The sequence below is a fragment of the Coregonus lavaretus genome (assembly GCF_964263955.1).
Source record: "Coregonus lavaretus genome assembly, chromosome: 3".
NCBI lineage: Eukaryota > Metazoa > Chordata > Actinopteri > Salmoniformes > Salmonidae > Coregonus > Coregonus lavaretus.
The window spans coordinates 3,610,854-3,632,981 of NC_139990.1; the positions used below are offsets into that span (position 1 = coordinate 3,610,854).

At 45.7% G+C, this 22,128-nt stretch overlaps 1 protein-coding gene across 3 annotated transcripts in view; it reads right to left on the reverse strand.

Annotated features, from left to right (window-relative positions):
• Positions 1-2,246: 2,246 nt before the first annotated feature.
• LOC311121208 (ribosome biogenesis protein bop1-like) overlaps positions 2,247-22,128 on the reverse strand; it is a 91,543-nt gene continuing 71,661 nt past the window's right edge. For 2 of the 3 annotated variants that reach the window (XM_084157935.1, XM_084157933.1), the window contains exons 11-16: positions 7,677-7,809; positions 7,120-7,300; positions 4,694-4,985; positions 4,316-4,400; positions 4,082-4,189; positions 2,247-3,355 (exon numbers count right to left, since the gene is read on the reverse strand). In XM_084157935.1, coding sequence (XP_084014061.1) covers positions 3,202-3,355; positions 4,082-4,189; positions 4,316-4,400; positions 4,694-4,985; positions 7,120-7,300; positions 7,677-7,809 — 953 coding nt within the window. In that variant the 3' untranslated portion in view covers positions 2,247-3,201. The remainder of the gene's footprint in view (positions 3,356-4,081; positions 4,190-4,315; positions 4,401-4,693; positions 4,986-7,119; positions 7,301-7,676; positions 7,810-22,128) is intronic. The other variant, XM_084157934.1, reaches the window with a different exon arrangement.

Here is a 22,128-nt window from a genome sequence, read left to right on the forward strand (position 1 = left end):
GAGTTTCAGACAGAGAGGTTTTCCTTTGGAATTTTTCTCGTGCCATTTTCAGTTTTGATCGAGAACATGTCGAGGTCGGTCGGTCCCGCCGAGCCCAGTCTCAGTCCGAGTCTAGAGGACCTGCCTGGTCTGACGTCCTTACAGGGTTTCACTTCTCTCCGGGGTACTGGCAACCCGTCAGCTAATGTTTTATTTTAACCCCTTTTATCTCCCCAATTTCGTGATATCCAATTGGTGGTTACAGTCTTGTCCCATCGCTGCAACTCCCCTACGGACTTGGGAGGCGAAGGTTGTGCCTTAGACCGCTGCTCCACTCGGGGGGCCCTACCCGTCAGCTAATTTATTACAACATCAGAAATACTCATCCGCTCTGACTGAGCCTGTGTGGCCTACTGCCAATCTAATGGTTTTTGTGAAACCCTCAGGTTTTCTTACATCATGTATGGGACCAAACCCTTTGCAATGCTTTTTTAAAAAATGTATGTGCGTCCATTTCCTCTGTCCCGGTACGGCTTGGGAGAGCTGGGAAAAACGGGACTTCAAAATGGGGGCAGCTGCAATCAATATAATGGTTTCCCTGGCTACTGCCGGTGTTAATTGATCAAATGTGGTAATGCTAACTAAGCCCAACATTTTCCTGCTTTGCTTTTTTTGAAAGCGGAAATTCAAGAGCGGAAAAGATTAAATGGTGAGGGAGAGACAGTGAAATATACCTTATGAGGCATTGGAGTTGTTCACCAATCTCATGCATGTATGCAGTATCAAAGCACTTCCATACTTACTAGGACTGCTCCTTAAATATATCTTCTAATTTTTTGTTCCCCGTCAGCTTCAGGGGGAAGCTAATGTCACTGCCCTCTGAATGGGCTTTAGTGGCAGCAGCTTAGGTTTTCCATCACTTTAGCATGCCTTCCTTGACAAAGGGAATGGAGAAACTTCCTCCAATGTAACACTAGAAAAACAACCTTTTTTTGGTCCTGTCAAACTGTTTTGTGGTTTAAAGTAGTTGGCTTTTATTTATTTCCATTTTGACCCTATTGAGAGTTGATTTCAAGACCACCTGAGTAATTCTATATGTATAAATGGTGTTCAGTGAAGAAACAATCTGCCATCTGTCAGAGCAACAGTAGACAAGTGGTTTGAAGTTAACCAAATGCATTGTATTCCCAAACCCATTAAAAGCCTACTCCCCATCGTTAACATGCCAAGTGTGTTAAAAGTCATACGGATCAATCAACTCTTTGAATATTAGCATATATTGGCCAATGACTAGTATGAGTGTCATTTGATTTCAATACAAATCCTGGCACAATATTGGCCAAATCAATCCACGAGAGCAAACCTAACCCACAAACTGGGAAGAGAGGATATTCCAAAAACCAACTGATTAGGTGTAAGAGTAAATGTAGGGTTAATTGCTAGAAATGCTAGATGATTTATAAATGACCTGGCATCTGATTCATGGCCATACATTGTGATAAATAACATAAAACACTTCAACAGTTGAGACGACTCCAACAGCTGAGGTACAAATATCTCGGACCTAGGCTATAACATACAGACTTTTCTAGAAAATGCGTATCACTCAGCCGCACTGTATACTTAGTTCCCTCAAGGTCACTGTTGTCATCGTTCGTATTGTAATCTACAACATCGGATATAGCATTGCTTTGAAGACAATGTCAAAATTACCTCAAATCGAATTTCATTTACAACGCTTTCAGAGTCAGACCATAGCTAGAAACATTGTCTTTCTGAGCCAGAAACCTTTTGTGACCATGTACAGTGAAGCCATGTCTGTCTACCCAGCTCAGACAGCAGTGCAGTACACTGTATCCCACTGGACTGAGACGGACACACCCAAATGGCACCCTATTCCCTATATAGTGCACTACTTTTGACCAGAGCCCTATGGGCCATTTGTCAAAAGTAGTGCACTACATAGGGAATAGGGTGCCATTTGGGACAAAGACACTGATAGAGCGCTGTGTGAGAGAGAGGGAGGGAGCCACAGGTGTACAGCGTAGCACAGCACGGCCCTGCCTTGACTTGACAGAGAACGATACATAATCCACCACTTTGTGATGGCTCTCGTCTGGGGCTGAGCTGAGGAGGAAAGGAAAGGAAAACCCACATCCCTGGTTGCATATATTTCAGAGGTTTTGAGTTCACCCTCCCTGACCCGCCGGCCGCCGACGCAAAAGAGAAGGAAGAGCGAGACCCAAACAAAACACACTTCAGACGCCTCAGGGAACACCAGTTTTAATTTAAAAGAAATACTCGTAGCAGACAGACAAAGTTGTCGTGAAAAGCAGTCAGAGAAGGTTTTACAATTCAAGCGAGTTTAAAAAGGGCTCAAACATCACTACCCTAGTGTATAATGTCATTGACCGTAGTCCTGCAGAATCTCAACTGGCCATCCATTGCGTACACTCAAAGAGCGACTCGGAGAGAGATTTACACATTTACTTATAGGACAGGGGCCTTCTGGGGGCCCACAACAGCTTTGTTCTTCACAGTTGTTTCTATTGGCAAGCTCCATCTCTGGACATACAGTATATTTTGTCACGGGGGCTGTCTGAAATGTCCAAGCATTAGTGGTTCGACTCTTATGCGCTGGTACGAGGCAGCTGCACAGAACAGCTACAGAGACGGAAATGGGCTTTCCTGCCCAGTCCAGATTCGACATGTTTTTACTGTCTCAGTTTCACTGAGGAGAGAGAGAGATTATGGCTGTGTGGTTGGTGTTTGGTGTTCTCTTAGCTTGGACAAATACTCACATGGCTACTAAACATGAGGATATCAGGCACTTGATTTGATTCTTCCCTGAGACATAGCTGTCAGAGGACAGAGGAGGAGTCTGGGAAGCATCTTAAATACACACATATCTCAAAATCAGCCTCTGTTGGTCATCATTTGTTTTTCAGGTGAGGCTGCAGGTTAAAACAAGCTGTGGTCAGGTACTTCAATATGGTCTCTGGCTCAAATGACACCCTGTTCCCTACATAGTGCTCTACCCACATAGGGGCCCTGTTCAAAAGTAGTGCACTATGTAGGGAATAGGGTGCCATTTGAGATGTAACCGAGGTATCCTTATTCCCTATATAGTGCACCGCTTTTGTCAAACTACTGTGGTTACAGAAGTGCACTATATAGGGAATAGGGTGTAATTTGACGTAACCAAGGTGACAGTAGAGATGGTTAGGTGAAGAGGCGGATGGTGGCGTCAGCCCCTGAGGAAAACACCCAGGGCTGGGTGGGGTGGAAGGTCACGTCTAGGACCCCCAGGTCGTGGGTTATCTGGTGACCCTTCAGTACCTTAACTGGAACAATGAGAGGGTTCTGGAGCAGGTCACTGTGAGAGGAAGAGAGACAGACAGAGCGAGAGAGCGAGAGAGAGAGAGAGAGAGAGGTAGGGGAAGAGGGAGAGAGTGAGGGAGGGAGAAAGATGGATAGAGAGAGCAATAGAGAGATATGTTATGACATCAGAACACGGCAGACAATTTTCTAAAGTTATTTTTTCTTCATTCAAATGCCATTGAGGGTTATACTGTCGAAATGAAACGTACAATACAGGAAACATGGTTTGTAGAATAGGCATCAACATTTTGGCGAGTTGGAAACGGAACGCAGGGGCAAAAATAACATATTTGGTTGTAACATAAAGATATCTATTAGATGGAGACTGATGAAGGGGTTGGATCCTGAGATGTTTTGCCCTCAACTGTACACGCTTCATTACCCTTTCTCAGAGATTTTTTATAACCTAAGTGGCTCTATATGTGATGGAGGACAGCCCAAAATGGGTTCAGAGATATTGTGTGTGTGTGTGTGTGTGTGTGTGTGTGTGTGTGTGTGTGTGTGTGTGTGTGTGTGAGAGAGTGAGAGTGAGAGTGAGAGTGAGAGAGAGAGAGAGAGAGAGAGAGAAAATAAAACAAAACAAAAAATAGGAAAAGCTGGTGGTTATACACATGAGACAGAATAGAGGAAGAGACAGAAGAGAGACAGAAGAGAGAAGTGAGAGAGAGACAGAGAGAGAAGGGAAGATGTAATATTGTATTGATGGGCTGAGGTGACTTACTTGTAGACCATGCCGTGACAGACGATCACACTGCCGTCATCAGCACCAGAGGCGAATAGGGGGTAGTGTTTGTGATAGGCCACGCCCCTCAAAGCCTTCTTGTGGTGCCTGGGATAAAATAGACAAAAGACTTCAGATCCAATAAAACACTAATCTTATGAATAACCATCATTTAACAATAACCCATGGTCAAAAACTATTATTCACTGTCAATAATTACAAATGTTCACTCACCGCAGCATCTTGTAGGGTTTGGTGGAGAGGTCCAGATCAAACCAGGCCAGTCTGCAGTCATAGCTGCCACAGATCAGGTTATCACCTGACCAGGAACATTAAGGAGGGAGATTCAGAGACGGGTCAGAACAACTAAATATCCTGGATTCTCTAACTAAGTAGCCATAGAGCAAAACATATTTATACAATTTGATCCAATATGAAGGTGGTCCAGATATTCAACACATATCGGACTTCTCTACTCATTCTCTCCTCGAGAATGAACATCAAATCAAACTTTATTGAAAGTGCATTTTCGCCTTCTCTCCACACCCTTTTACAGTACATCATACGGTCTTGTCTGAGGGGGGGACCTGTGACCTCTGGCGCTGCACTGACCTCCAGGGTGAATGGCCATGCTGGAGATCCACTTGCAGTTGGCCATCAGCTTCTTGGTCAGCTCTTGCTTGATGAGGTTGTAGACGCGCACGTAGCGCTGCGTGGCCACGAAGAAGTAGGGCCGCAGGGGGTGGAAGGAGACGCACTGCACCAGGCCCTTGTTCTTACGGAAGGGGTTCTGCGTCCGCCGCTTGCTCACCTGGTGGATCAGCACCTGCAGGTTGCTGCTGTTGTCAGGCATGACGCTGGCCAAGTAGTCACCCTTACCGTGCCACACTACCTGCTTCACCGCCTGGAGGACGGAGGGAGGGAGGGGGGGAGGGAGGGAGGGGGGGGGGGAGGGAGGGAGGGAGGGAGGGAGGGAGGGAGGGAGGGAGGGAGGGGGGAGGGAGGGAGGGAGGGAGGGAGGGAGGGGGGAGGGAGGGAGGGAGGGAGGGGGAGAAAATTAGAAAGGAGGGGGGAGATGGAGATATTACTACTAACTATACACTACTATTATAGTAACACATTATAATACATGTTTTATAGTCCATCTAGGACTACAGCTAAAGTACATTAATCCAATGATAATCTCTCCAGACACTTGAAAATCTCCCGGCAGTTATTTTAGCTACTATTAGTGCTGTAGGCTTTCCAAATGCCATGTGCATCTGTGACAACAAAAAAATATATATATTTGTTTTAATTGGGGGAAAATGGAAAGCTCTTATATTCCTTTCCATTGCCTTGAGGAAAACGGCTAACCACAATCTACTCTGGTTTTGCCAATCCTGAAAAGCCTCCAAGCTACAGCTCATGTGTTGGACTAGAAAGGTTTACTGGGGTAAAGACAAAAAAAGATGTCATGGGGGTTCCCAGTATGTCCATTGGAATATTTTTCTATCTGGTATTCTCAGTTCCCTGTGGCTTAAACCCTAGATAGGGTCCTCGGGACGTACTAAGGATAGCCTTTTACCTTTACAGTAGTCATGATAAGGGTTGGGTGGGAGTGAAGGGGAGTTGGGTTAGGGACTGTTAACTTGGGATGGGTGTGGGTGAGGGGGCCATTGGGATAGTTTCGGGGCCTTACTTTGGGGTGGGTGAGGCAGGGCTTTTCCTTCGGACAAGTAGGAAGCTCAAGTAACAAAATATGACCCTGGGACAGTTCTGGGACGACAGATCCAAAATTCACTGCACATCAAAAACTGTAAAAACAACAATGCGCACATGCCTGTAGGCTACACGCAAATGTTCCAAAATGCAAGTAGCGGGAAAACACTGTTGTCAAAAGCGCACCACACGCAAGAGCGGTTTCATGTGACAGATGAAAATATTAGTTAGAAATTAAGAAAGAGGGGAGACCTAGAGATGCATCAACTAGCATGGGTCACTAATATGACTAGGATTATGCCTTTGGCTGCTGGACAATAAAATAACGATGAGTTTGAAAACCAATATAACATGAGAAAAATGCTGGTTTCAATAGCATGTTAAGTGTTTATAAAATAATTCCCTACATTTCTATGGTCGTATTTTGGCTAGGCTAGGTTACTTTGAAACAAGGTAAGACGCTTCATAAAACGACATAAAACATCCAGGTTTTAAACAATGAAGTTTATGATTAAATCGTTTTAAAATGCTGACCGCCTCCGATCAGATTCAAGGTGGGTACTGTCTTTTATGCTCCGGTCTTGTGACCATTTGATATGAACAAACCATTGCCTCGAGTATGTGGACAGAATCAAGCCTTTAGACGTCAATGTTAATTCTCCTTCATTATATTTGTAAAACATGACTGGCGTTAAGTCTATATTTATGTAGGCCATAATTAAAAGTCTCATTAAAGTTTGGCTACATTTTCTGCCGCCTCCCTCATGTCTGGGTTTGGACAGGAGGCACATCACCTACACTTTGAAATGTAGGCTTTTTTTATTTATGTATTATTCCAATATTGACCTCTTTGATCCAATTCTGATCAGAGTAATTGTTTGATATTGTGATGTGTGATTTTTTTTTACTTGTCCATTCGGAGAACTTAGATCTATATTCTTCTTGTCCGACAATTTATTTGTTGCTTTTCCTGGACAAGAGGACAAGTGTTAATGTCGAGCCCTGTGAGGATAAGTCTGTGAGGGTAGGTTCAGGACTCTTACCTTGGGGTGGGTGAGGGTTAATCTGTGTGAGTAGGTTCAGGACTCTTACCTTTGGGTGGGTGAGGGTTAATCTGTGTGGGTAGGTTCAGGACTCTTACCTTGGGGTGGGTGAGGGTTAATCTGTGTGGGTAGGTTCAGGACTCTTACCTTGGGGTGGGTGAGGGTTAATCTGTGTGGGTAGGTTCAGGACTCTTACCTTGGGGTGGGTGAGGGTTAATCTGTGTGGGTAGGTTCAGGACTCTTACCTTGGGGTGGGTGAGGGTTAATCGGTGTGGGTAGGTTCAGGACTCTTACCTTTGGGTGGGTGAGGGTGAGGCGGTGGCCCTTGTTGTGCTCCGGGCCCTCAGACAGAGCCCACGTAACAGCCTGCTCCTTGTCCTCCTCTGGGGGCTCGTAGGAGGTAATCAGCTGGTCTGTGGAGCTCACCACCAGCCTGTCTCCCAGAGCTGGGTTCAACAGCAGCACTGTCCTCTCACTGAGGGAGAGAGGGAGGGAGGGGGAGAGATAGGGAGAGAGAGACAGCGAGTCAGAGTGACACTGGACTACAGGAACCTACAGGGTTATCTAGAAGTTAGTTTGCTAAAGTCATGATAATGTCACGGCAGTAAAGCGGAAAAGTCCTCTCAAAGTTTGTTGACAGCGGCATCAGTAGTACCACATACTAACAATTATAAACGGGTTGTAGTGGTTATTGGTTAACCTCTGAAACTACACTATGAAATCATTCGGTCTGTCAACACATACAAAGTATACTCTATGTTCAGTGATGAAGACACAGAGGAGAACTCAGGACATAGGAAAGAATGGAGCACCCATTAGGTGGAAATAAACTGTATGAGGAGGAGACTTACAAGCACACAGCCACCAGGCAGACGGCCGGGTTGGGGTTCCACGCCACGCTCTTCACAGCTCCGCCCACCTCCAGCGTCTTCATGCATCGCCCCGTGTTGACCTCCCAGAAGCGCACCGTACAGTCGTCTGAGCCTGGAGGAAGAGAGGGGGGGGTCAAAGGTCAGACCACCAGAGTCAACAGGGGGCCCATAACAGCAGTGTGTGTGTGTGTGTGTGTGCGTGACTGTGTGTGCCCTGGCAGCAAGTGTGGTCTCCGGACGCCAGGCCTCGTTGCGTTGCCACAGTGTGAAAGTGTTAAAAGTAGCCCATAAATAAACTGGGAGAGCTCAGAGCTAGCAGGCTGACGAACCTATATGAGAGGGGATCACAAACTAATGGCACAGGGGTAGAGGGGGATTGGGCCTGGTTTGTGTCACTGCTTTGACAGGGGTTAGTTAATGGGAGACTGTATGTGCGTCCCAAATGGCATCCTATTCCATACTGTGTACGTAGTGCCCTACTTCTGGCTAAAGTAGTGCCCTATATAGAGAATAGGGTGCCATTTGGGACGCATCCTGTGTTGATTAATAATAATGCGATACACAGTAATAGTGGGAAAAGTTCAGATATTACCTCAGGGTAATGTAGCTCATCTTTATATAGCAAAAATAGAACGTACGCCTCTTCAATACATTATCAATTAACTGTGTGTGTGTGTGTTTGTCTGTAAAGCTGTATGTTCGTGGTTTACATGCGTTCAAAAGTTATCTGTGTGTGTGTATAATACACATGATAAGCAGCCAGACAGATTTCCTGGGCTGCCTGCTGCTCATCAGCTGAGTGAAAACAGACGTTCTTCCTGAATGCAGCTCTCTCTGCCTCTGCCTCTCTCTCTCCGCCCCTCTCTCTCCGCCCCTCTCTCTCCGCCCCTCTCTCTCCGCCCCTCTCTCTCCGCCCCTCTCTCTCCGCCCCTCTCTCTGCCCCTCTCTCTGCCTCTCTCTCTGCCTCTCTCTCCCTCTTTCTCCCTCTCTCTGCCTCTCCTCTCCAACTGCCTGTGAAACCACCGCCGCTGCCTGACACAGTGACACATCATTGGCCGATCTGGACACACTAAGGCTGTGCTCCAATTCCCTACATCGTACGACCCTATGGGCTGCTCTGGTCAAAGGTAGTGCACTATGTAGGGAATAGAGTGCCATTTAGGATGCATCCTAACTAACTAATGCCTTCTGGGAGTGTGTGCAGTGTCACTGGAGAGCACTGCCAAAGAATAATTTGCATTCAGGTTGACATGTTTTTTCTTTGCCATAATGTGTCCACTAGCCATGGAGCGGTCTTATTTCTAATAGACCTTTCTAGAGTCTTTGGCAACCTCCTGTCTTGGTCTGCTTTTGCTGTTTGGTTTGCCATCACACTTCTATCAGGAGCCAACGGAGCACTGACACTTCTAATACACCTTTTCTTTTGGACAATACTTTTGGCATGAATGTTGTCTCCCTTTTCCTGTTAGGGGGTTTGTTTGAGAAAGAAAGAGTGAAAGAAAGAGAGGTCCCAATCAGAACCACATCTCTCCTTACTGCTGGCACGCAATAAGGAAAACTGGGAACCCACAGGCACTACGCAAACCAACCACCTTGGATTACAGAACTATCGACGCTATGCTGCTCCAACGTAAGAGCGGGAGGCAGTAGTAGTAAAAATGTTACTTTTATACCTGCATGCTCCATAAAACGCAAAGAAAACAACTGGGGGGAAAAAGCGTCTCCAGACCAGAGGGTGGAGTGTAATAACTCGAAAAACCATAATCACTTTTTAAGTATTGAGCCCTGCGGCAGCGACGGATATAGAACTGGAGGGACAGGCCCGACCCGGCCGTGAGTATTGAGCCCTGCGGCAGCGACGGATATAGAACTGGAGGGACAGGCCCGACCCGGCCGTGAGGTTGTGTCCAGCTGGCGGTTTAGAGAGAGAGAGAGAGAGAGCGCGAGACCAGTCCGTCTGGCAGCACATAGCTGTGGTCCGGCTGTGAACAGACGGCCGGTGAATTGGCCAAAGGGTCGAGTGAGTCGCATGCGGACACATTGGAAACACTTTTGAGGAGAGGGAGAGGTCTAGGGCTTGTTTGAGGAGAGGGAGAGGTCTGGGGCTTGTTTGAGGAGAGAGAGAGGTCTGGGGCTTGTTTGAGGAGAGGGAGAGGTCTGGGGCTTGTTTGAGGAGAGGGAGAGGTCTGGGGCTTGTTTGAGGAGAGGGAGAGGTCTGGGGCTTGTTTGAGGAGAGGTCTGGGGCTTGTTTGAGGAGAGGGAGAGGTCTAGGGCTTGTTTGAGGAGAGGGAGAGGGCTTGTTTGAGGAGAGGGAGAGGTCTGGGGCTGTAAAACTGGGTTAACAGCTCTCCTCATCTTCCCTTTCTATTGAGGGGACTTGCTTAATTCTAGGTCAATGTCAATGGTTTACTCTGAAATACACTGGGGCAGATCCAGGAGTTTGGAGTGTGCTTACTCGCCTACTTGAGAATACGACAAGCAGATTTTTTGGGGGGGTCTGGACATCAATCTGACATAAATACAAGGCTGTGTCACTGGACAGGATAAGAACATTTAGCAAAATTATAGAATAAAACTGAAAGGGACGCGTGGTTTGTAACCTCAGAGTTCAGAGTTCAAGGCTCAGTGGACGAGTGCAAACCACAACGTAAGTCAACAGACAGGAGCAGCGCTATTGGTCAGCACGATCAAATGAGGCTCCAGGGGGACAGACTGACGGACTGAGGACTTTCTAGGGCACCTTGGTTTGAAAGCCATGTAAGCAACAGCATTATTATTCTCCTGCCAAGAACCAATATGCCCGATTTTTTACAGGGTCGTTAGCATTAGGGTTGTCAGACATTTTCTTTGCCCAAACCTCAAATTCTAGACCTCAGATTAAAACTAGGCTACAGTGTCCACAAGGTGACCATTAGACTCATTTGGCCTGAATATGTTTGAATACTGCTGACCTGGACACTTGTGTGCAATCAGAGCACAAACAACTAAGCTAGCGAACGTCCTTGGCTGCCATTATAGCCAGTTGGATACACCAAACTTTGGGAACTTTGGGAAAACTGCCATGATTTATAATACATGCACACACGCTGTTAGAAGATCCATTAAGATCCATTGATTCAGTACGCTCCCTACTATGTCAATGACATTTTCTTCTTGTCATTATACTCCAAATTTGCAATGACTTACAAACACAGTGTCAAGTTACTTTTCAATGAGTTCCCTGAAAACCTGAAGTCGCTATCCACAAGTAAAAAGTAGCAGGGGTGCGGTTTGCAAACGAAGCATCCAGGTAAAACAACAATGTGTCTCCTGACCCCCCCTGACTCAGCCTCCAGTATCTATGCTGCAGTAGTCTATGTGCCGGGGGGCTAGGGTCAGTCTGTTATATCTGGTGTTATTCTCCTGTCTTATCTGGTGTCCTGTGTGAATTTAAGTATGCTCCCTCTAATCCTCTCTCTCTCCCTTCCCTCCCGGAAGACCTGAGCCCTAGGACCATGCCTCAGGACTACCTGGCCTGATGACTCCTTGCTGTCCCCAGTCCACCTGGTCGTGCTGCTGCTCCAGTTTCCACTCTTCTGCCTGCGGCTATGGAACCCTGACCTGTTCACCAGACGTGCTACCTTGTCCCAGACCTGCTGTTTTCAACTCTCTCTCTCTACCGCACCTGCTATTTCAACCTCTAAATGCCTGGCTATGAAAAGCCAAGTGACATTTACTCCTGATGTACTGACCTGTTGCAACCTCTACAACCACTGTGATTATTATTTGACCCGGCTGGTCAACTATGAATGTTTGAACATCTTGGAGAAAAATCTGGCCTTAATGGCCATGCACTGTTATAATCTCCACCCGGCACAGCCAGAAGGGGACTGGCCACCCCTCAGAGCCTGGTTCCTCGCTAGGTTTCTGCCTTTCTAGGGAGTATTTCCAAGCCACACGTTCAATCAGTACTGAATGAACAAAAACATTTCGGAACATTCCGGACTGTCCATTTAAATAGTGTCAAGTTGAGGTATCTATAACAGGGTTTGTAGCGTAACGGTTAGCGTCACCGCCCTGGAATTTGAAGGACATGGGTTCGTTGACCTGGCTATTTTGATCATTTTCTTTAGTGTATAGTTTTTGACCCCATTTTGACCCCCCCATTTCCCCTTTCCCGACACTCACAGGCGCGCACACGCAAATTGAAAACAAATAATGCATGCACGGTCTGCGCTTATTTTAATTTATTGAATTTAGGTGTCTCTTAAAAAAGTGTGATGTTTACTAGTACGCGCGTCTTTGCTACAACAGAACAGTGGAGAAACCAGCTCTCAAACGCTCAAGGAAGACGTTGTTGCCCTCATCCGTCAGATGCACGCCATCCCTACGGTACAAATGCACGCGATAAGTTGCACAGGCTGTAAACATTTCTCCTTTTCAGGCGCCACTTTCTGTCATTTGAGAAGCTAAGGAATGTGTCAAGTTGGCCCACGTGGAGCTGACAAAGGACTTAAGCGTATTCATATGGACACAATACATTGCACACTATCAGTATGTATGTTCTGTTCCAAATCTGTGAGTACTCCCATCTGTTTTCATATTTGTACTGCCATTTATAAATCTGTGAATTTGTGCTCTTTTACTGGAGTTGGACAGCTTGGGAAAGGGGGATACCTAGTCAGTTGAACAACTGAATGCATTCAACTGAAATATGTCTTCCGCATTTAACCCCTCTGAATCAGAGAGGTGCGGGGGGCTGCCTTAATCGACACCCACGTCTTCGGCGCCCGGGGAACAGTGGGTTAACTGCCTTGCTCAGGGGCAGAACGACAGATTTTTACCTTGTCAGCTTGGGGATTTGATCCAGCAACCTTTCAGTTACTGGTCCAACGCTCCTACCCACCAGGCTACCTGCCGCCGTGTACAGCATTCCTAAGAACTTTTGTAGATAAAGGATTTAGAACACCTATCCAATGTCAGGTTTGTAAATATGTATTCTTCAAAGTGTTTTGTACTTGTCTAATGACTTTGTATTTTACAGGTGTTTGTCATGTCACTGTGTGTCAGGAGTTACCAAAACTCTATTGATGAGCCACAGGGATATGCAGGCTTTTTTGTTCAACCCCAGAACTACCACACTTGATTCTACTATTCAGCTGTTCATTAAGTCCTCAGCTGTTAAGACCTTGAATAGTAGAATCTGGTGTGGTTGAACTGGGCTTGAACAAGAAAGCCTGCATAACCCTGTAGCTCTTCAAGAGCAATTGTGGCCATCCCTGAATTGTAAATTGTATGTTTTGTAAAAACTCAATTGTTTACAGGTAATGTAGTATAGTGCCTTGCAAAAGTATTCATCCCCCTTGGCGTTTTTCCTATTTTGTTACATTACAACCTGTAATTTCAATGGATTTTTATTTTTATTTCATGTAATGGACATACACAAAATAGTCCAAATTGGTGAAGTGAAATGAAAAAAAGAACTTGTTTCAAAACATTCTAACAAATAAATAACGGAAAAGTGGTGCATGCATATGTATTCACCCCGTTTGCTAAGAAGACCCTAAATAAGACATGGTGCAACCAATTACCTTCAGAAGTCATATAATTAATAAAATAAAGTCCACCTGTGTGCAATCTAAGTGTCACATGACAAGTGTCAGGGACAAAGTTGTGGAGAAGTACAGATCAGGGTTGGGTTATAAAAAAATATCAGAAGCTTTCAACATCCCACGGAGCACCATTAAATCCATTATAAAAAAATGGAAAGAATATGGCACCACAACAAACCTGCCAAGAGAGGGCCGCCCACCAAAACTCACAGATCAGGCAGGGAAGGCATTAATCAGAGATGCAACAAAGAGACCAAAGATAACCCTGAAGGAGCTGCAAAGCTCCACAGCGGAGATTGGAGTTTCTGTCCATAGGACCACATTAAGCCATACACGCCACAGAGCTGGGCTTTATGAAGAGTGGGCAGAAAAAAGCAATTGCTTAAAGAAAAAAATAAGCAGAAACATTTGGTGTTCGCTTAAAGGCATGTGGGAGACTCCCCAAACATATGGAAGAATGTACTCTGGTCAGATGAGACTAAAATTGAGCTTTTTGGCCATCAAGGAAAACGCTATGTCTGGCGCAAACCCAACACCTCTCATCACCCCATGAACAACATCCCCACAGTGAAGCATGGTGGTGGCAGCATCATGCTGTGGGGATGTTTTTCATCGGCAGGGAACGGGAAACTGGTCAGAATTGAAGGAATGATGGATGGTGCTAAATACAGGGAAATGATTGAGGGAAACCTGTTTCAGTCTTCCAGAGATTTGAGACTGGGACGGAGTTTCACCTTCCAGCAGGACAATGACCCTTAGCATACTGCTAAAGCAACACTTGAGTGGTTTAAGGGGAAACATTTAAATGTCTTGGAATGGCCTAGTCAAAGCCCAGACCTCAATCCAATTGAGAATCTGTGGTATGACTTAAAGATTGCTGTACACCAGCGGAACCCATCCAACTTGAAGGAGCTGGAGCAGTTTCGCCTTGAAGAATGGGCAGAAATCCCAGTGGCTAGATGTGCCAAGCTTATAGAGACATACCCCAAGAGACTTGCAGCTGTAATTGCTGCAAAAGGTGGATCTACAAAGTATTGACTGGGGGGGGGGGGGTGAATAGTTATGCACGCTCAAGTTCTGTTATTTTGTCCTATTTATTGTTTGTTTCAAATGTTTGTTTTTTAAAGCAATTTCTGCAGTTTTAAAGAGAATTTCCTGCAGTTCTATGCATTTTGTCATGGCTAATGCTGTGTTCTTTTGCTCAAACTTAATAACAAAATCAATACTGTTAAATTCATTGTTTATGGAATTTTCAATTCCCCTGACTGTTTAGCTTTTATTTAGGTGATTCTTAGTTCTTAAATAATATATTATAAAACAATATATAGGTCCATTATCTTCTCTACATACTTCATATTTGGTTTAAGTCTTAAGTTTACACTGAAAGCGTTTTTCCATCCAGAAAATTGATTTCTAAAAAATGTGGGATTTGGTGGCCGGCCCAATGGTTTCTATGGCAGACAAATCCTTGGTATAATCACCTTCCAGTGTAAAAACCATGGAAATAAAAACAAAAAAACTATGTTTTAAGTGAGAAGTTGGTATTGGTCTGAAGTTTACATGAGAACCACAATGCATACTTCAACCATGCTCTACAAATGTTTTCAAAGGCACAGCTCTGACGATTACAGTAGCTATGTTGGTCTATTGTACTTCCAACAATGTGTAGACAGGTTGCTTAGGATTTAAACCTTTACAAAACAGCTTATGTCAATATAGATACACTTTTACCCTCAGAATAGCCTCAGTTCGTCGGGGCATGGACCCTACAAGGTGTCGAAAGTATTTGACAGGAATGCTGGCCCATGTTGACTCCAATGCTTCCCAAAGTTGCGCCTGGCACCTACTACCATACCCCGTTCAAAGGCACTTAAATATTTTGTCTTGCCCAATCACCCTCTGAATGGCACACATACACAATCCTTCTTTAACCTGTCTCTCCCCCTTTATCTACACTGATTGAAGTGGATTTAACAAGTCACATCAATAAAGGATCATGGCTTTCACCAGGATTCACCTGGTCAGTCTATGCAAAAATTATTTTTGACGAATACACTGAAACGGTGACTGAGTTTATCAGGAAGTGTATAGGAAATGCTGTGCCCACTGTGACTATTAAAACCTACCCTAACCAGAAACCGTGGATAGATGGCAGCATTCGCGCAAAACTGAAAGTGCGAACCACCGCATTCAACCATGGCAAGGTGACTGGGAATATGGCAGAATACAAACAGTGTAGCTATTCACTCCGCAAGGCAATTAAACTGGCAAAACATCAGTATAGAGACAAAGTGGAGTCGGCATTCAACGGCTCGGACACGAGACTTATGTGGCAGGGTCTACGGACAATCATGGACTACAAAAGGAAAACCAGCCACGTCGCGGACACTGATGTCTTGTTTCCGGACAAGCTAAACACTTTCTTCGCCCGCTTTGAGGATAACACAGTGCCACTGACGCAGCCCGCTACCAAGGACTGTGGGCTCTCCTTCCCTATGGCCGACGTGAGTAAGACATTTAAGCGTGTTAACCCTCGCAAGGCTGCCGGCCCAGACGGCATCCCTAGCCGCGTCCTCAGAGCACGCGCAGACCAGCTGGCTGGTGTGTTTCCGGACATATTCAATCTCTCCCTATCCCAGTCTGCTGTCCCCACATGCTTCAAGATGGCCACCATTGTTCCTGTACCCAAGAAAGCAACGGTAACTGAACTAAATGACTATCGCCCCGAAGCACTCACCTCTGTCATCATGAAGTGCTTTGAGAGAGACTAGCCAAGGATAATATCACCTCTACCTTACCTGCCACCCTAGACCCACTTCAATTTGCTTACCGCCCCCAATAGATCCACAGACGATGCAATCGCCATCACACTGCACACTGCCCTATTCCATCTGGACAAGAGGAATACCTACGTAAGAATGCTGTTCATTGACTATAGCTCAGCATTCAACACCATAGTACCCTCCAAGCTCATCATTAAGCTCGAGACCCTGGGTCTGAACCCCGCCCTGTGCACCTGGGTCCTGGACTTCCTGACGGGCCGCCCCCAGGTGGTGAAGGTAGGAAACAACACCTCCACTTCGCTGATCCTCAACACTGGCGCCCCACAAGGGTGCGTGCTCAGCCCCCTCCTGTACTCCCTGTTCACCCATGACTGCGTGGCCCAGCATGCCTCCCAACTCAATCATCAAGTTTGCAGACGACACAACAGTAGTAGGCTTGATTACCAACAACGGAGAGACAGCCTATATGGAGGAGGTGAGGGCTCTGGGAGTGTGGTGTCAGGAAAATATTATTTCACTCAACATCAACAAAACAAAGGAGATGATCGTGGACTTCAGGAAACAGCAGAGAGTGCACTCCCCTATCCACATCGACAGCACCGCAGTGGAGAAGCTTCAACTTCTTTGGCGTACACATCACTGACAAACTGAAATGGTCCACCCACACAGACAGTGTGGTGAAGAAGGCGCAACAGAGCCTCTTCAACCTCAGGAGGCTGAAGAAATTTGGCTTGGCACCTAAAACCCTCACTAACTTTTACAGATGCACAATTGAGAGCATCCTGTCAGGCTGTATCACTGCCTGGTATGGCAACTGTACCGCCCGCAACCGCAGGGCTCTCCAGAGGGGGGGGTCGGTCTGCCCAATGCATTACCGGGGGCAAACTACCCGCCCTCCAGGACACCTACAGCACCTGATGTCACAGGAAGGCCAAAAAGATCATCAAGGACATCAACCACCCGAGCCACTGCCTGTTCAACCCACTATCATCCAGAAGGCGAGGTCAGTACAGGTGCATCAAAGCTGGGACCGAGAGACTGAAAAACAGCTTCTATCTCAAGGCCATCAGACTGTTAAATATCCATCACTAGCACATTAGAGGCTGCTGCCTATAGACATCACTGGCCACTTTAAGAAATGGAACACTAGTCACTTTAATAATGTTCACATATCTTGCATTACTCATCTCATATGTATATACTGTATTCTATACTGTTCTACTGTATCTTAGTCCATGCCGCTCTGTCATTGCTCGTCCATATATGTATATATTCTTAATTCAATTCCTAACTTAGATGTGTGTATTGGGTATATGTTGTGAAATTGTTAGATATTAGTTGTTAGATATTACTGTACTGTCGGAGCTAGAAGCACAAGAATTTCACTACACCCACAATAACATATGCTAAACACATGTATGTGACCAATAACATTTGATTTCCTTTGAATTTGTTCTTAATGTTTTGTACACTCAGTGACAAGGACCCTCACAAAAACAGTCAACTAACTCTCACAAAAACATGACAATCAGTTAGTTTACGGTAGCATCTTGGTAGTGGTGCCACTGGTGGGTGTTATTGCACTTTGGTTCACAGGGCTGTGTTCTTCCTGTTGTGACCTCACAGAGGCCTCTGTCCCTGGGCTGCCCGCCTGGGACAGACCCCTCACATCTCCACACAAACAGCCCAGATAATTTGCAGTTGTGTTCCAAAGCAACACTTGTGTGTTCTTTTACAAGAATGACTAGCTATATTCAGCTGGGTTTGATGTTGTGGAAAGGAGCGAGAGAGAAGGGGACCAGCTAGGGGAGTTAACCTAACCTTAGAGTGTCTATAATGTCACAGGTCCTTCAGAACAAAGTTTGAGGGGCCACCTCTGGCCCAACCAGATGTGGTTAGTAAAAGGGGGGCTACATTTCTAAAGAGAGAACCCTGTTCCATACATAGGATTCCGTACTTTCATCCATTAAAAGCCGGTGACATTCTAATCCCAACCCGGACGGCGTGTGAAGGGAGGCATTCCGTCCTTCCCGGTCCTAACCACCAGGGAAGGGTTGAAAGGTTGAGTGTTCAGCCCTATCCAGAGTTCAGAGGGAACGTCACCCGCAGGGCTGGAGCTGGAGGAGCTGCCACCGCACCACGTTACCCATTGTGGCCACATCATTAGTAGGGAATGTGGAGCCGGGAACATCGTAACCCCAGTTTGTTTACTGCTGGGAGTGTGGGTGTGAATATACTGTACACAGAGTCAAGCCCGAGTCCAACCCAGGACGATCAGTACAATGTTCCATGTCTGTGTCTCAAATGGCACCCTGTTCCCTACATCAGTGTTTCCCGACCCCGGTCCTCCAGTACCCCCAACAGTGCACAGTTTCGTTGTAGCCCTTGACAAACGCACCTCATTCAACTCATTGAGAGCTTGATAATTAGTTGACAAGTAGAATCAGGTGTGCTATTTTTAAAAAAAGTGTACTGTTGGGGGTACTGGAGTACCAGGGTTGGGAAACACTGCCCTACATAGTGCACTACTTTTGACCAGAGCCCTGTGGTTGTCCCTATGGGCCCTGGTAAAAAGTAGTGCACTATAAAGGGAATAGGGTTCCATTTGGGACACAGACTATAACGGATGTAAGAGGTATGGAATGCCTCTATGCAACATTTAAAAAATGAGCATAATTATGAAGTCTATAAAACTCATTCCAGTCCTGAGAGAAGAGAGAGCATGCTTGGTGTGGGGTAGGTCATCGTCATGTTTTACAGTTTTGGAGACGTCTCCAGAAGAATGTATGACACAACCGACAAATGATTTCACAGCATTACCTTGGTTTCCTGTTACAAGTCTTTTTTAACATGGGGACATTGTCTGGCTGTGTTTTTACTGCTGTTGGCCTTGGTAGCTTCTTCGTAATAATATTTTCCAACTTTAGTATGGTTGAGTTAGTGAGCAGTGAGTACAGGCTTGGTGTGGGTGGGGTTGGCGTTAGCCCCCTGCGATAGCTAGCACTACCCCAGTCCAGACAGCCCCCTATTTAGAGACAGAGTGGGTCAAAGTAACAGTCATCATTAAAAAGAACCACACACTGATATGGAATGAATTATCTGTCAACCCTCACACAATAGGAAAACAAATTGAAGAAGGGGGGGTGAGGGAAGGTGAGGGCGGTATGGGGCGGGGGCTGCAATTCCTGGGAGGTTGTCAACTGCCATTTTTACTGTGGGAAAGAGGGTTTTACGACTGGTTTAATATATTTTACAGCAATTCAAAAGAGTGGCGCTGACTGTAGTGGTTTTGCATATGGGCCTTTATGAAATCCTTTGTTATGGACGGCTCAACAGATATTGCCACTAAATTGCTGCCAGGCAGCCTCGCTCACTCACTCACTCTATCCTTCCTTCCTTCACCTCCCTCTCCTGTCTTTCTCTGACTAGCCCACGTGTCACCTCTCTCTCACTCACTCCCTACCTCCCTCCCTTTGAGGGCCTGGTACTAGTGTGAATGGAAACTTAATCAAAACGTGTGTAATTGCCACCATTTTGTAGTTGTCCCTGTAGGCTACTGCCCAGCCTGTCCAGTGTTGATATTAAACTGCCGACCATACAGTAAAATATCCCTACAGTATGACTATGGCTTGGGGAATAGAGATTTCCATGGCTGTCATAGAAGAGTAAGGCCAGGGAATAAAGACTAAATAAGTGTTATTAAAAGTTATTAAATTGACATGTATACTGTACAGAAATATAAACACAACGTGTAAAGTGTTGGTCCCATGTTTCATGAGCTGAAATAAAAGATCACAGAAATTTGACATACGCACAAAAAAGCTTCTTTCTCTCAAATTTTGTACACACATTTGTTTACATCCCTGTTAGTGAGCATTTCTCCTTCGCCAAGATAATGCATCCACCTGACAGGTGTAGCATATCAAGAAGCTGATTAAACAGCATGATCATTACACAGGTACACCTTGTGCTGGGGACAATAAAAAAAACACTCTAAAATGTGCAGTTTTGTCACACAACACAATGCCACAGATGTCTCAAGTTTTGAGGGAGCATGCAATTTGCATGCTGACTGCAGGATTGTCCACCAGAGCTGTTGCCAGAGTATTTAATGTTAATTTCTCTACCATAAGCCGCCTCCAACATTGTTTTAGAGAATTTGGGGCAGTACGTCAAACCGGACTCACAACCACAGACCACGTGTTTGGCGTTGTGTGGGCGAGTGGTTTGCTGATGTCAAGTGCCCCATGGTGGCGGTGGGGTTATGGTATGGGCAGGCATAAGCTAAGGACAACGAACACAATTGCATTTTATCTATGGTAATTTGAATGCACAGAAATACCGTGACGAGATCCTGAGGCCCATTGTCGTGCCATTCATCCGCCGCCATCACCTCATGTTTCAGCATGATAATGCACGGCCCCATGTCGCAAGGATCTGTACACAATTCCGGGAAGCTGAAAATGTCCCAGTTCTTCCATGGCCTGCATACTCACCAGACATGTCATCCATTGAGCACGTTTGGGATGCTCTGGATTGGTGTGTACGCCAGCGTGTTCCAGTTCCCAACAGTATACAGCAACTTCACACAGCCATTGAAGAGGAGAGGGACAACAGTCCACAGGCCACAATCAACAGCCTGATCAACTCTATGCATAGATGTGTCACGCTGCATGAGGCTAATTTAAATTAACTGATTTCCTTATATGAACTGTAAATCAGTAAAATCTTTGAAATTTTTGTGTTTATATTTTTGTTCAGTGTATTTCATAATTTTACATTATTCTCAATACGTCCTGAACTTTTCATACTGTACAGTTACTACAATACTAGCAATAATCCCACCTCTTCAGACCAGATTCTCTAGTCAGCCATACCTCATGACTGTGGAAAGACAAAGCCACCTTCGTTTTATATGGCTAGGGCCCTTACTTCATATCTGACAGTGTCCCCCAGGCACAGACCATATTAAACTGAGGGAAACTAGCCAACACTGAGTGAGCAATCTACAGTCCCTCCTTCCCTCACCTCCATGTTATTAAATTCACATCCATGTCTATCAAGTCTTACTTTGAATCGTACACGTCATTTTCCTGGTAAGAATCTGTAGTCAACGTGTATAATTACTTCTAATGGCTACCCTTCATCGCCGAAAGGAGAACCATTAGGGATGACTTTTCTACATCAGGTATTTTTTATTTATTTTACATAAGACTGTAAAAACACCAGGAAATCAGCTGTAAGTGATTTTAATTTAAGAAAACTTCCCACGGATAATAGAGACGTGATCGTATACAAACTTAACCAAGGTTTGAGAAATGATTATGTTTTAGTCAAATATTATATCCGTTTGGGCTTCTTGCGATCAATTTGCAGTCTACAAATTATTAGTAATTATGTTCAAACCCCCCCCGACCATCCGCTCAAGAAAGAAATCGTCCCGCAGCTGAATCTAGATGATGATCCCTGTTCTACATAGTACTAACATTAACAACCCAAGGAAAGCCTACTGTTCTCTGACTGACCGCGGAGAACAGCCAGCTAGCCAGAAGCTATAAAAGACAATGACTATTTAAGTCTAAGATGGATGAGGGGAAAATTAGACAGGCTAGGAAGCTATCTGTGATTGATTTATCCTCCTAGATGTGTGCCAGGCAGTAAGTATGGCCGCCTAGCTGCATAGCCTACATTTCTCCTGGTCTGTAGACGCTGGTTTCTCTCTAGCCTCTTGCTGACGTTCCAGCGCCCCAGTATGGGTCACTGATCTCACGGTGCACATCTCAGCACTGCCTGGGGCACACAGCCATCATGGCACTGCCTGGGGCACACAGCCATACATGACACTGCCTGGGGAACACAGCCATACATGACACTGCCTGGGGAACACAGCCATACATGACACTGCCTGGGGCACACAGCCATACATGACACTGCCTGGGGCACACAGCCATACATGACACTGCCTGGGGCACACAGCCATACATGACACTGCCTGGGGCACACAGCCATACATGACACTGCCTGGGGAACACAGCCATACATGACACTGCCTGGGGC